Source organism: Falco cherrug, chromosome 11, assembly GCF_023634085.1.
Source record: "Falco cherrug isolate bFalChe1 chromosome 11, bFalChe1.pri, whole genome shotgun sequence".
Classification (NCBI taxonomy): Eukaryota; Metazoa; Chordata; class Aves; order Falconiformes; family Falconidae; genus Falco; species Falco cherrug.
Window position 1 is genome coordinate 32,538,084 of NC_073707.1, and position 15,038 is coordinate 32,553,121.

Genomic DNA, 15,038 nt, shown 5'->3' on the forward strand with positions numbered 1-15,038 from the left:
GTTGGAAAAGACCACTAAGACCATCGAGTCCAACAGTTAACCCAGCACTGCCAAGCCCACCGCTAAACCGTGTCCCCAAGCACCCATCAGTGATTATCTTATATAAGCCAATACTGAATGATAAGCACTATTAAAATTTCACCTTCCCCAGACAGTATTTTTTTAAAAAGGAATTTTAATTCTTCTCTTGAGACTCTGTCTTTCAGCTGCAACAACATTTCTAATTACTAAAGTGAGTGGCACAGGATAAGAATCCCATCAGCTACATCCAGCAAAACTGGCACAAAACCTCACTCCCTGCATTGGAATGAAAACTCTTCACATTGACCAGTGCTCCCAAACTGATGAGAGGCATCTGCTGGAATTAGTCACTGAGGAGAATTATCACATCACCCAGAACAATATCATTTGCTGAAATGCAGCATATTACTAAGAAATGAACTTCAGCCCAATTAATTTTATCATTGCCTTTTCACACTGCCAGGCTCCTCTTTGGGGAAAGCGATTCAGCAAAACCCGTTGTGTCAGCACTTACTCCACCACTTAGTTACTAACCTACATTGCTAGTTAAAAAAAAATAAAAAATAAATTATTTCAGGACTTTTGGAACCTGGTTTTTACCTGAACAAGGTGACTTCTCCCAGCGGGAGGTCTTGCGACAGCAGGCTTTGAGACCGTTCTGTTTGCCCAGGGGTGCAGGCAGAGCACTGTGCTGCCCAGCAAAAACCAGGGACTGTGGCAACTCTTTAGCTTTCTAATTTTCCCCTCCACTCCCTTGGGACTAACCAGGAAAATATTGTTCTTTTCACTTCCAGAGCCCGCTGCAAAGGCTTCTTAACTTTGTGGATTTTTTTGCACCCAAGGCAGGAGCACGATGTACCTCCAAGCAGCATAATGTCAGTTTAGTAAATTAAATGCAAGGCGCCAGCAAGTCTTCAGGTGACCTCCAAGCACCGCCAAGCACTTCCAAGCCAAGGATTTGCTGTCCTTCCCAGGACCAGTGCTGGCCAGGCAAGTAGTCCCTGATCTCCCAGCACATCCCAAATGGCATCAAACCACCACTTTCATACTGGAATGGCGCCCATTCAATTAACAAAAGGATTTGCAAGAGGATCGTTACTTATTGCCAAATGCATAACCACTTATTAGGTCCTTGGGGGGAAAAGAATAATTACTTTTGCAATCTACAGGGTGTCTTTTTCTGCAGTGAATGTGCATTTCATCACCCCAGCTGGGATGGGCAATGAATGGAGGGCTGGTGGGGGGAGCTGCTCAGGCCGTGCAGCCTCAGGCGGGGTAAGCAGCTCCCCCCAGCAGCCTTGTCATGCCTATCTGGACACACTAAGGACACCCGTGTTCACAAACACCCCAGGACAAAACAGCAACCGTGCTGCTGAAATGATGGAAATGCTGTGCTGCTGTCTAGAGTCTTTCCGGCATGGGGATGAAGCCAAGCAACTCTGAAAATGCACACTGAAAACACGGGGGGGGAGGGGGGGGGGGGGAAGCCTTATCAGGCAGTAGCACGTCTCCAGCAGGCAGTTTAGCCATCGCAAAAGCTACCTTTCAAGGCAGCAGCACCGAGCGGCACCGGGGGGAGCCCGGCTGCCGGCTGTCCCACCTGCGCGTCCGCAGGGCCACTGCCTGACCAGGAGATGGAGAAATGGAAAGGTGGTCACCTCACTATGGGGAAAAACACAAGACAATAAAAATAAATTCTAGTTGTTCATTTTGGCTTGCTTAAACTGTAATAAAAGCAACTTCTGATTCAAAGGCTGCTGCAGAGGATCACGCTGAGCTGAGCTCCGTCGCTTGCCGCACGTGCTGGGGTGATGCTGGCACGCCCCAAGCACACGGCACCCGTTCCTCCTTACACCAGCATGACAGCCTGCCTAGAGGAGATCCACTGAGCAAAGGGGCATCCTGAAACACTGCAGTTACACCTAGTATTTTGAAGCAGACAGCACTAGGAAATATATCTAGAAGTGCCAAGGGCAGAACCCCCAGGAGCTCCCCCAGCCCAGCAGTGCTGCAGGCACATGCTCCAGCTCTGCCCTGCGTTAGGTGCGTTATTCCCATGTTACTTACTGCAGTCGGTCCTGGGAAGCAGCCATAGACACCCTGGGAGCTGGCACCCCCCTCCTTCAGCGCCGGCATCAGCCGTAACCTAAATGTCCATCCACTTCCCTGACCTATTTCCTGGTGCTGGAGTTGTTCTGAGGAAGGGGGAGAAGCTGGTGTGCAGTCCGATGAGGAGGGGTGCCTGCACCTGACAGGTCTCTCTTAAAATTAACCTTGATTGGAATCATGTTGCAGCTTTGCCTTCTCTCAGATACCTCCCCTTGGATTCTGCCAAGTTCTTCCTAATATCCCCAGGTCTTAGAAGGGCACTTTTTATCCTAAATGTTTTGCCTTTGGAATCTACTGGACTGAACAAAGCATCGCATCCAGGAAAGTTTCCTCTTTACATTACCCCACGCTTGCAAGCCCTGCAAATGCTGGACGCAACAAAAACTCACTATTAATAATCATTAGTGTACAAACTAGGATTAATAACCAAGAGAGAAAATCAAGGGAATTCTCTAAGCACAGGCTGGGCCACAGACCTGCTCTGCTGGGGCTGAAAAGGGGCATTTTCTGTCTGCACCGGGAGATCTGCAGCGGGAGGGGCGGGTGTGGGGCAGCAGGGGTAGCTGCAGGGAAGAAGAAAGATGCTGGAAGAGCAGCTGCCATCAGGCTTAGTTATTTACTTCAATTAAGCAAAACATTGCTATTGCATCAATATCGGATTTGTGTTGAAGATTGAAGCCCATTTTCAGTCCACCTGAACCACAGCCAAAGCAAAGCCAGGGTTGCCGGAGCACCCACCGTGGCTGGCAACACAGACCTGCCGTCAGCCCGGACCCAAGCTAACCTCCTCACAGCCTGCCCCAGAGCCTGCTTTTATGATTGCTTCCTAAAGGATGGAGCTTTGAAACAAACTAGCAACCTGGCAGCTGCTAGAGGAGGTTTAGCTGGCATTTTCCTGAACTCAACCCTGCCTCGAGCCACCGTTCAGCAGTTTGTGCCAACGCAACGCACGGTGACGTCCCAGCCTCAGCAGATCCCAAAGTCAGCCCAAAAACACCCAGATAAAACCTGCTTTAACCAAGACTGCATGGACTGGGTTTCATCCCAGGCCACGCACACATACTGCAGACTTCAAACCTGCATATAAATATACCCATAAATATCCTGAACTTTCAAGTCAGCCCCCGGGAGAGATGCTGCATATGCTCAGCACCACTGGTGCCGCTGCGGGGAGCCGAGAGCAGGCTCAGCAGGCAGCACCTGCCCATGGCACTGGTGATGTATTCAGCATCTGGCAGTGCAGGCTTCCAGGCTGGACTTTGACAGGAGCAGAAGGTGTGTGAGAAGCAGTAGCAAGGGTGCAAATTCCTGCTCTGCACCGTCCGGAGCTGCTGCTCTGCACACAGCTAAGGGTTAGCTGGGACTTGCTGCTGCGCTGGGGAACTGTGAGGACAAACTTTGCGCCAAGCGCCTGCGCAATGGGGAGCTTCCTACAGAAAGGCGTGAGTAATCCTGGGAGTACCAGCAGGCTCAGCCTGAGCTCTGTGGAGGACTTTACTCTGCCAAAGGGAGCGTGTGTGCATGTGTGTGCGCATGCGTGTGCGTACATGTGCGGGCAGGCACGCACACACGTGTGGCTGGCGATGGCAGCGGGGCAGCAAGCAGCAGGACCCGGAGCCAGCACCGCCCGCGGCTGAAGGGCTCCTGCTGAAACCCGGCCAGGGAGATGGGGCTTGTGCTGTGCACAGGCGGCAGGTACCGCTCTGCTGGAGGAGGAGAATGGGATTATTTTACATCAAGGAGGAAACACCATGCCACAAATGCTGTACACACATGCGGGCACTCTGTTCACACCGCAACCCACACACATCCCCTGTTTCCATCCCATCCGCCCCCAGCAATGCACAGCATGGGCAAGAATCCTACAAAAATAACACAAAAAGCAAGAAGCAAGTGGAAATGGAAGTCGTTTGGAAAAAGGATAGACACGGGAATATCCTTCATCACCACTGCACTAAATAGCAGGCTGTATAGTTTGAACAGACTAAAAAACACCCCCACTTATGAAAAGTTATGCTGGCTATTAAAAGAAGGGCACAGCTGGATGCAGCTTGATAGATCAATCTGCCCAGGAAATAGGGAAAACATTAATGCTGTAAGCTATATCCCAATAAATATAATGCAACTTTGCTCTGAACCGAGAGGATTAGGGCAGGATTACAGGATTATAGAACCACATCAAGTGCTCTCATATATTCTGCCATCTAAAGATTAGGTATTTTAAAGCTTTGATGCATGAAACAAGACTGACCAAGGGAGCCTGGAAAAGCAACTATGGCAAAGTGATCGTTCCCAAATTCCCCTCTTCTGGGGCAGCCCTGGTGGGGTATAACCACGACCCCAGAAGAAGGGGTAAGGGCTGAAGATCTGCCTGCTCACCCGCTGCACGCTGACTCCTCTCCTGTTGCACAGTTCAGCACAGACGTACTGACACAGAGCAAAGCTTCCCCATGGCCCAGCCACACAGCCCGTAGAACTCTCAGGAGCGGGTACTGAGGAAAGATTATAAAGGAATTGAAAAAAAATGCAGTAAATGCCTTCCCCAGTATATCATCTTGGCTCTCCACCATTTAAAAATTTGCTGTTCTAGAGGTTAAATCCCCCCTTTGTATTTAATAGCCTTTGATAGCCTTGCCTGATACCTAATAACATTTCAAACATGCTCATGCTTCCAGCATCAAAAAAATCCCATGCCAGTGAGTTCCCCAATTTCATTACAAGACACAGGAAAAGCATTTCCTGTGGTTCAGACCTGTTGTCCAGAAATTTCATTTGCATTCCCCCTGGTTCCTGTGTTACAGGAGACAGCGAGTTACTTGCTACAGGCTGTTCCTGATTTTAAACACATCTGCTGTAATCACTGTCAGTCATCTATTTCCTAAGCTAAAAAGCCTGTTTAATCACCTGGTGCAAGGACAACCCCACCACTCAGAGCCCTCTGCTTTCCATAGCCCGGCTTACCGTGCCCATTCAAAATGGGGTGGCCAGCACCGAGTGCAGGATTTGAAACGTCAGCTCCCAGAAATCTATAAAACCACCAGTATTTCACTGTTATGCATGTTATGTTTTCTAAAACAGCATTTGCCTTTTCATCTAGGTAAGTCAGGGATGGCGGCACATTTCAGTAATAGTTCTTCTGCAGAAGTATTTTCTCCTTTTGCCCGTGCTGGTCAGTGCCATCAGCCATCACCACAAAACCCTGGTACTCACCAAAAGCCTTTTGCTATCTCAGGGTTTGATCCTCTTACGCAAGTGTCTTAAATGTCTTGGCAAGGTTACCAAACTGGAGAGCCTTTCTAGTAAATTCAGCATGTTTGATCTCTAGTAATACTTAGAAAGTAACGATGCGGCTGAAAAACTACGTCCATTCTGGCGCTGCAGGCGACATATTTCACTCCCTTATTGCTTTTCCTGACACAGACTTGTACCAAAGCAAGACACACACCAAATTAGACACACACCAAATTAGACACACAAATCACAGCCCTTCTGCCACCAGTTTCTCCCTAGAGCTCTCTGCTATTTCCTCTTGCTGTATTTAGCTACAGTAAGTGTTTTCATTTTTCAGAATTAAAAAGAGATCGGCTATCTGGTCGTGGTAGTATTTTTATCACCAGCGCCTCCTCCTGCTGTGCACCAGCATGAGCTGCCTCCTCTTCCTCCTCCTCATGCATCAAATGAGACTGCAAGTGATTCAGGGTAAAGGAAAAAAAATAAAATCGAGTGAGGGTGAGTTTTACCACCCGTTTTCCTCTGACGATTCACAGGTGCCCTCTCCTCCCTGCAGTCACCATGCCCAACTCACGGCGCCAGCCGAGCGCTAGCTCTGCGACGGTCCCATCGCAAACGGAAAAGAGAAAGGAAATGTCCTGCAAAGGGCTACCTGCTGCCCAGTCTTCATACAAGGTCTTCAGCATGACAGTCCTAAATTTCAATGTTTTACTTAGTTTAACCAGCAAAAGCAACATAAACCGGGCAGAGCAGCCCAGCACTTTCTCAGGGTGCAGGAGCTGCTGCAGGACAGCCAGGGGGCTCGCTGCAAACCAAGCGAGTTTGCCAGGGGCTTGTGTGCTGCAGGAAGAATTCGCCTTCCCTGAACAAAACCTCAACCGAATATAAAATACAAATAGAAAACTGTACCCCCAGCTCCGAAGGCTGCTGCGTGGGTTAATCCAGCAGCGCCTTGGGAGTCCATGACCTCCGTAAATACTTTCCACCTATAACAGTGGCCAGCAGCATGTTTTGCAGAAGTTGCCTAGGTGCTTTTGCAGACATATACATATAACATTTCACCTCCAGGCCCTCAAACTGCAGCTGCCCAAGTGCAGAGATGCTATTTCAACCACGCATCCACAGAATAGCGAGAAGATTCAGAGTCACAGCTTCCCAGTGGCGAGGACAGACCTAGCCCGCGCAGCCTGGCCTTTAGGAGCCCAGACCCCAGCAGTGTGTACGGAAGGAAGCGTGCAACAAACACCCCGTTGGATAATACGACACCAAACTGACTGTGCAAATGGCATGTTGTCTGTGAGCAGTACTATCGTCGCCAGAAACAAACTAAACTCGTGCACTGCTGCACCTTCCGTTATTCAATGATAGGCTGAACTAAGCTGTATTTGCTAAAGCAATGAAAGGAAAAAGAACTAATCGTCCTATAAACCAGCTTATGTGTATTTAGTAAGTGTTTCCTGTTAACAATTCGTTACTTTCCACACATAATTAAATAACTCTTAAAAAAGGAGGTGGGTGGGGGTGTTTATTGTGCTGTCTTTAGACTAGTCCTATGGATACCTGAAGGAATGTCTGGAAGGTAAAACAAGTCACGCTGGGAAAGAAGATGTTCAAGCTCACAGTAAAACTAGAAAAGCCCCTGCACCTCTAAAGCTAGAAAGGCAGAAAACCTACAGAAAGTGGCAAGTGATGACTGCTGGGACATCGCCCCTGCCCTGCAGCACAGCCCCTGCACAGCCCCCTCTCCTGCCGACAACTTCTCTCTCCTGAATACATGTGAAACACAAAACTGCATAGCTGTTTCTGTCAGCTATGAAAAACGCATGTACTTAAAATTAAGCATAAGCTCAAATCCATCAGCTTCTATAGACATAAAGCACATGCTTTATTTCACCATGGCTGCAGGCTCCGATGAATGAAGACACTCCATTTTACAAGCCGAGGGCCAACCACTGGGGAAAGCCTCAGAGCCAGCACCAGCGACTCTGGACAAGACAGTCCCAGAATCTCTCATTAATCATGTTTTTCTGTGATTTAAAACTCAGCCTCCAGTGGGTTGGGGTATCCATCCCTGCAGAAGTTTTCTCCCCAGCCTCCCTGCGGGTTTCCCCTCCAGGCTGGGCATGTTTCCATGGTTCCAGAGGAGAACACGGCTGCAAGTTCTGACTGATGTGGGTTTGACTCTGCAGCAGCTGGGTGTCCGTGCACCAGGGTTGCTGGCAGGACAGGCTCCTGCAGAGGAAACTTCAGGCACCGGGTCATGACTGCCCTCCGGGAACACTGCGCCACTCTGACATGCCTTGTGCTTCTCAGCTAGGGCACAGCAAGCGTTAAACTACGTCCAGAGTGAGCCAACACCATAGAAAGTGCAGAATTAGGAGAGAAATAAAGTAAATGGGAATTTTTACACATGTGCTAACACCAACGATTTCAAACACAACTGACACGTGGGGTTAGGATCATCAGAAGGGGAGAAAGTAATTGCTCATTAGAAGGGAGGCCAACTTGCAGGTCTGAAACCCGCAGTTAATCACAGCATCTCACTGGGAGAAGGCATCGCTCCTGCTGACCCGGAGTGATGCCAGGGATTACTTCCACCATAGCTCCGCTCAGAGCATGGCATCCCTGGGATGCCGTTCCATTGCCTTTGGACATTTTCCCTCTCCATCACTCACACACTGTGGCTCAGCTCTCTTCTTATTTACATCGGCTTTCAAGGCTGCGTAACCCCAGCTTGCTCTGGGGATTCCCCACTGGTGCCGGCAGAGCAGAGGTACGAAGCCCTTTGCCGTTTCTTCTGATGCTGGCTTCAAAGCACTTCTTGGACACGGTCCTCCCTGGACAGAGCCTCCAAACAACAACAATTTTCCCTGGCCAGCAGCTAAAGCTATGACACAACTGTGCTCTTTCCATAAGGATAGTAAATGTCATGTTTTATGTCAATTTTAAGCTCAGACTGGCCACGGCAAAAGCACTGCTCCCTCAGGAAAGCAAACATTTAGAAGAAAATTTTCTTTTATTAGAAGCACAGAGAATACGTCTAGTTTCCATATAGGACGTCATCCATTTACAGTGAGTCTCTTTGAAACAAACCAAAATGACAAGTGATGGACTAAGCACACCAATGTCCTCCACACCCATCAGCCCCAGCCTGCACCCTCTTTCGCCAGGCCGTCCCAGCTCCCTGCATGGATGAGGCCCCCTCCCTTGCATGCTCTAACACACAAGCCATGTAATTTCACTGCCAGACCCCAGTCCTCAGGCTTTCAGTCTGTTTGCTTGGGTTTTATGGCAGAGTGGGGACAGACGCTACATCAAAGCACCAGCTACAGTCAGAACATCTGTTCTTCGTGTTTTCTGGTTTGCTGTTCAGCAGTTACCCCTCTAATGCACATAAATAAATGTGGTTTTTATTAAGACATATGAAAGAGTAAATACTTTTACCCAACTTTAAAAGAGGCTGTTCAGTAGATGGACACGACCAATGTTAGAAGAAAAAGAATGAAGTTTTAAGAGAATAGGCCACGTGCATTTAGCTTTGCTCAAAGCTACGCTAATTCTTGTGGTGCTTCGAAAACTCTGAGGAGGAAAGGTGCAGAAGCAGACAGTGTCTTTGGATTTTGCAAGCCTGCCCGAAGGCTCCATGGGTTGCTCCGTCAAGTTGCTCACGGTTTCAGGGGTTCGTGGCCGAGCAGCCAGCCACCGAGCGCTCAGCGAGGGGCATGCAGCAGTACCTGTACTTCATTCCCGTCTCGGCGCGGACGGTCTCTTGCAGCGACAGCCCATGCAGGTGCAGGAACTTCTCCAGCTGCTTCAGCTCGGCACCACGGCTGGGCTTCGCCGGCCAGCCCGCGGCCGGGGGGCAGGCCCTGGGTACCACGCTTTGCCTTTTACCTCTCAGGAGCCCCTCGCTCGGCTTCTGCAGGCTCGGCTTGTGGGGCGGGATATCCGCGCAGGCCGGCTTGTACAGATGCATGGTCTGCCCGCGGGGCTGCCGAGAGAGACCCTCGGTGCCCGGCACCTTCCCCCCACGGTCTGCCACGGGGGGAGCCCAGGGCCACGGCACCCCCTCCGGCACGGCACGGCCTGAGCTGGGCTGTGCCGCCCAAGAGGACCACGGCACCACGGCGCAGCGTTTTTCTCCCAGCCATTCCTGATGTTATTGCAACTGGCTCATTTCAATTGAAGCCCGGGATGGATTCTGGCCAAAGTCAGCAATCTCGTTCATCTGCTGAAACCTATAATGGTCAAGGACTCCGAGGGATGGGGACTGCCAGTGGGAATACAGCGCTGACCCTCTTTCCCAGGTCTTATATTTAGATAATAAGAAATATTTGTTTGGGATGTGATCCAAGACCAATAGATATAAACCAAATATTCTCACAGAGTTTATTTCAGGCCCTGGGCCGGACAGATGAATGCTGCAAACATCTCTTATGCAAGTCATTAAAATGTTTTGTTCTCTCATACTTCACCGTGAGCTCTCACAGCTCAGGTTAACTGGTCTGTGAACTTCCTCGGTATCTGCAGCCTCCTGGGCCTTTGACAATTAATAACACAACAAAGGTTAAGGAGCATCAAACACCAAGAAGAAAAAAATAACCTAAACCCAAACAGACAAGGGAAATACTTGAGAAAGGAATGAAGTATGGGCATCAGAGCCAGGGCAGGGAAGGAGCACCAGCTTTCGGGAGACTCTGCGCTCCCGCAGGAGCCTGTGCATGGGTGGGGAGAGGTTGCAGGAGGGTATCTAGTGACAATATATCAAGCTGTAGCCCTACATGCAGTACTCAAACAGCAGGCAAAGCCCCTGAGATGCCACCAGCCATGACAAAACCTCCCACTGGACAGAACTGGCATGGCCCTCGGCGTGGGGCAGCAGGCAAGGACAGAGGCACGTGTCTGAGCACTATGCCTAAAAATAAATGTACTGAACCAACAAACAGTTATTTCACCACTGCTAAGCAGCAAACAAAAAGGTTCTAGTTCTCAGGGTCTTCATCCCTGAGGGGCGATGGGAGAAACAGCACAGGTTTCACCGCTTCACCAAAGCCAGTGCATGAGGGCATCCAGCACCCTCTGGTCAAGACAACATCCAGGAGGGCCACAGCAACCCTTCCTGGCCCACAGCGAACAACTCACAACCATGTCCAATACACACCACGGAGGCAGATTTCTGAGGCTCTTCTATTTTAAAAGTTCTTTTTCTGACTGTCATTTCAATCCCAAATACATCGGAAAAATAAGTTAAATAATCAAGTGATGGATGTATCATGAACTCAGCTAATCTTTAAATCTTTCAAAGCAGATAAAGACTGATCCCAAACGCAGAACGTATTTTAAAAGATTATAATTCAATGTCACGGAGAGGAGTTCAGCACGGACATTTGGACTACCCGGTTATTCTTTCTCTGCAACTGTTGTACCAGGGCCCCGAGGGCACTAATGGACCTCAGTGTCCCTGATGCCCCAGGCTGGGGTGGCGGAGGGTCCCCCACGGTATCCTGACATGCTGCTGCCCAAAGATGGGGGATCCTGTCCTCGTGGCGCTGCGCCAGCTGCCCCACCAGTGGTGGGGTGCAGGTGTCCTTCCAGGCTCTGCTCTTCACAGCACAAGTACGCTCGGGTGGGGAAACGTGCCCTGTGGCTCGGCCGTGCCGGCCTCGTAGGAGCTGCACTTTTTCCTCCCATCACTGTAACACGGAAGGCTGTAGCTGTGATCTCTGCTGCAGCTGCCTTTTGATTTACCTCCCGTCAGATCCAGCTCTCTGCTCATTTATAATGCAAGGTGAATCAATGCCAAAGAAATATTTCCACAAGCTTCTTCTGAATTTTTTAGACATAAGTTTCCCTGGTTCGGAGTTTTAGGGGCTTGTATGGATCAGCATCATTAGAAACTTAGTTCTTCCAAAAGTTACTCCCCAGCACTTTGCTTTTATAGTGCCATTTAAGACGACAGGTCCTGACCATGGGCTGTGGTGGCTGGTGAGCACTGTGCCCCAGAAACTGCTCGGTCTTGGTCTACATACCCACTTGTATTCCCTTCATTGCACCAGTTAGGCATTTCTGTGGTTAACAACCACTTGCCCCATCTCTCAGTTTTACCTCATTTTCCTTTCAGTTATCCTGTTCCCAATATTTATTCCAATGGCTTTTTTATTAATTTCTAATCCTAGCCTGTCTGCAAGGTCTCGGTTTGTACCAGGCACTGCAGGCAGCCCCGTTCTGTCCAGGATTAGGGAAGCTCTCAGCCGACTTCTCAGCTGAAATCCCCACTGCTACTGATGTGTTTGTGTGGGGCTGGGCGAAACCCTGAAACCCCCCTTTGGCAGCAGCCCTGGCCCTTGAGGCAAATGAAACCCACGTCCCCCAGACCTGCCCTGAGCAGCGCGATGCCGCAGTCCCGTGGCTCAGGGGCAGCAGTGCCAGGCAGCTCCAATTTAGGTCCCTATTTCATTAAGGGTCTTACTCAGCACAGGAGATTAGAGCGTCGCACGTCTAAATTTCCACTTATACCAAGATCCCCTTATATTTTTTTAAAGAAGCAAGCTCAGATTCTGGAGGCTGTGACATTTAAGACCGATGGCAGGAGACATTCAGCAGCTGCAGGTTTCCCCTCCTGAGCCGCTCACCCCCAGCTGGCCCGTGCCCGGGGAGGGAAGGGCAAGACAGGGACCCGGGGCCAGCGGCACCCAGCCAGGACACACAGAGTCCTGCCATTCCCCGTCACACACACAGTCCCTGCACACCACCAGCAACTTTTCAACCAAACTCAAACAAAACCACAGTCACTTGGACAAAACGGCTCGTGAGAAATAAGGCTGAATAACCACGGGTAGCTTGTGCCAAAGAAGTTACAGAAACTAAGGAGCAAGTCTGCAGAATATTCAGCTCTGCAACACACATCTCTGTGGTGCAGGAAAAAAAGACCCCGAATAATCAGAAAAGTCAGACTCAAAGCAAAAATCTTTCTATTGTTATTATCATTATGATTATCACCACCATTTCCCAGAGTGCAAATTGCTGCTGCCTGAAGAGCCAGCGGGGCACGTACCTGTGGGGCATCCCGGTGGTGTAGGCGATGGTGTACTCGTGGGACAGCTCGCAGACCCGCAGGTACCAGTTCATCTCCAGCTCCCGCAGCAGAGCCAGTCGCCGGGCACGCTGCTGCGGCTGGCCAGCCCGGGCTCGGCCCTCCTTCCCGCTTTCCGAGGAGCTCTTCAGGGTTCTCTCCCTGCTCCCCAGGGAAAGCACCGACTGCTTCCTCAGCTTCAGGGTTTCCTCGGCATTTTTACCCCCCACAGTCCCTGTGCGTGCCGCCAGCATTTTGCGTTCTGCCTCGGCGTGAAGACAGCACACCCCAGCACTAAGTCCCTGCCCTCAAATCATTTAAACTGATTTTCAGCACGCGCTTTCCTCCCTCTATAGCCTCATGCCGGCCACAAAGCTGTAATTAGATATGTGTCTGCGGAGCTTAACCAGAAAGAAGAGCTGCAACCTTCTCATGGAAACATCTGCAGCAGCTTCCCATTTGCCAGCAGGCTCCGCTTTGCAACGGGTAAGGAGGACAGTTCTTTAAAAACAACGTGTAAACATGTGCAAAGCAGCACACCTAGACTGGACTCATACAAAACAGGGTGTTTAGATGGATGGTAGCAGATAAAAAGGTCTGACTCACTGAAGCTGTAAACATCGGAGGGCTCCGGCCAGCACAGGTGAAATCATGCATGTCACTTGGATGGCAAACCCGCAGCCACGTGGACTCACCCGAGCAAATTGCAGCGCGGTGCCTGCCAGATTTGGCCTTGGAGCATCAGTGTCTTCACCAACCAGCTGCTTTAAGAGATGAGCTGGGCGCGCCATCCCTCCTCCTCCCATGCGTGGTGCTCCAGCTCCTCGGGTTGTCCCGTCTGGCGGGAACTTCCATCCTCCAAGGGATTTGTGGAAATTGGGGGATCTAATCACCCTTGAGATGAGAACAAAGTTATGGCTTTTCCTGATCCATTTGTTTGCTGAGCAAATGGTGTTTTGGGAAAAGGTAGGAAAGGAGCGGATATACTAGAACTGAATTAATTTCCCTCTCTGGTTTGAAATGTAAAAGCCGATATGGAGATTACAGCACTAATCACAGCAGCCACTTTAGCAGCAGAAGCACATCCTTGTTTAGAGAGAGAGGCAGGCAAAGGGATGTTTTGTTAGAACTACCATGCGAGGACAGCCTCTTCCACCTTCCCATGTTAAAAACCCCCCTTCAACCTCCCAAATCCAGGACACTTCAGTTTGTTTGAAGTCCCTTGGTGGTAATGTTGCTCTACAGGTACGGACTGCTGGCTGATTTTCAACAAGAGACATACAGTTGGATTGAAGAACTTAACATCCCTTCTAACCAAAATGATTCTATGGAAGAGGAAAAAAAACCCTCTAAAGACAAGCAGGATTTTAAAGCCATTGCATTCAAAAGAAGAGTAACTGCCCACTCATCCCTGCGTGGAGGATGCGCGTGTCTCACAGGGAACGGCAGCTTGCAGGCATCTGCAGAGGGACCGGGGGCTGGAGGAAGAGCTTCATGGAATCAAGGAAAAGGGAGCCCTGGAGGTCTCCAGCCCAACCTCCCACTCGCGGCAGGTCTGCCACCAGCTCTCAATGAGTTTTCCCACCCAAGCCTTGCAGACCCCTATGGCTAGAGCATCCCCCAGTCCCCCGGGCAGCCTCTTCCCACGCTGCACAACCCTCTGCTGAAAAACCTCTTCCCAACGTCCACTGCAAAGCCCCCAGGCTCCAGGCTGTGACCTGCCCTGTTCCCACCTACCCCTTCCCAGGTGAGTGGCATCCACCACCCTCCTCCCTCCCCTCCAGGCTGCTGCTGGGTCACCTCTTGGCCAGCCGGGACCAGCCCAGCTCTCACCACCCCTCCTGGGCCTGCGTCCCCCCAGCCTCTGGCCACCCGGGCAGCCCCCGCCAGGACCCCCCCAGCCTTTGAGAGCCAGAGACCTCCTGGGGGAGCTCTGCTGGCCCTGCTCCCCGGGGAGCCCGGCGCGGGGATGGTCCTGCTCACCACAACGGTGCTCTGCCTGCTCACTGTGTCTCAGGACGTGCCACAGTTAAAAAAAAAAATAATAATTTTAAAAAAAAAATCCCTTTTTAGGTTTTTTTTCAGAAAGCAATTCCATTCCCTTTTGGAAGAAGTCCTATAAAATTCACCTTCCACAGGAACTGACGTTATCCAGCCTGTTTAGCAGAGATGGCACTAAAATGTTCACCAGAAGTTTTGCAAAACTCTAGAAAAATGACTCAAACTTTGAGCTGTCAAATACTACAGTTCTGTGCTTGTTCTAACGTCTTTTCCCATTTGCCATTAAACTTTATAACACTTCCCAAAAAGGAAAAGGTTTCCAGCAACTCCAGAGGCCTTTAAATCAACCCAGAGCAGATGAAGTAATACATTCTTATTTTACAGATACCTAAGTTCAAGCCTTATAAGATTCCTCAAGTTCTTTCACTTGGAAGTTGGCTAACAAAAGCAAAATAAAGTCCTCAAACAGTTGTATAGAAGGTGCATGGTGCTCACTCAGCGTTCCGTGTTTATCATTTCCCTAACCACAGAAACACCCTGTTGTTCCCAAAGACCTTAAAAGGTATCAGTCACCTTAAAAGTAAACTACATTAAAAGCAGATGC

General features: G+C 50.0%; 1 protein-coding gene across 5 annotated transcripts in view; it reads right to left on the reverse strand.

The window, feature by feature from the left end:
• The window catches only part of KCNAB1 (potassium voltage-gated channel subfamily A regulatory beta subunit 1), a 72,559-nt gene extending 59,106 nt beyond the window's left edge, over positions 1–13,453 (reverse strand). Inside the window, exon 1 of one of the 5 annotated variants that reach the window (XM_005440146.4) lies at positions 12,416–13,449. In XM_005440146.4, the coding sequence (XP_005440203.1) occupies positions 12,416–12,687 (272 nt within the window). In that variant the 5' untranslated portion in view covers positions 12,688–13,449. Of the gene's footprint in view, positions 1–9,095; positions 9,529–12,415 lie in introns of those variants that run through there. The other 4 variants (XM_005440147.4, XM_027806688.2, XM_055723209.1 and 1 more) reach the window with 4 other exon arrangements.
• Between the last annotated feature and the right edge of the window lie 1,585 nt (positions 13,454–15,038).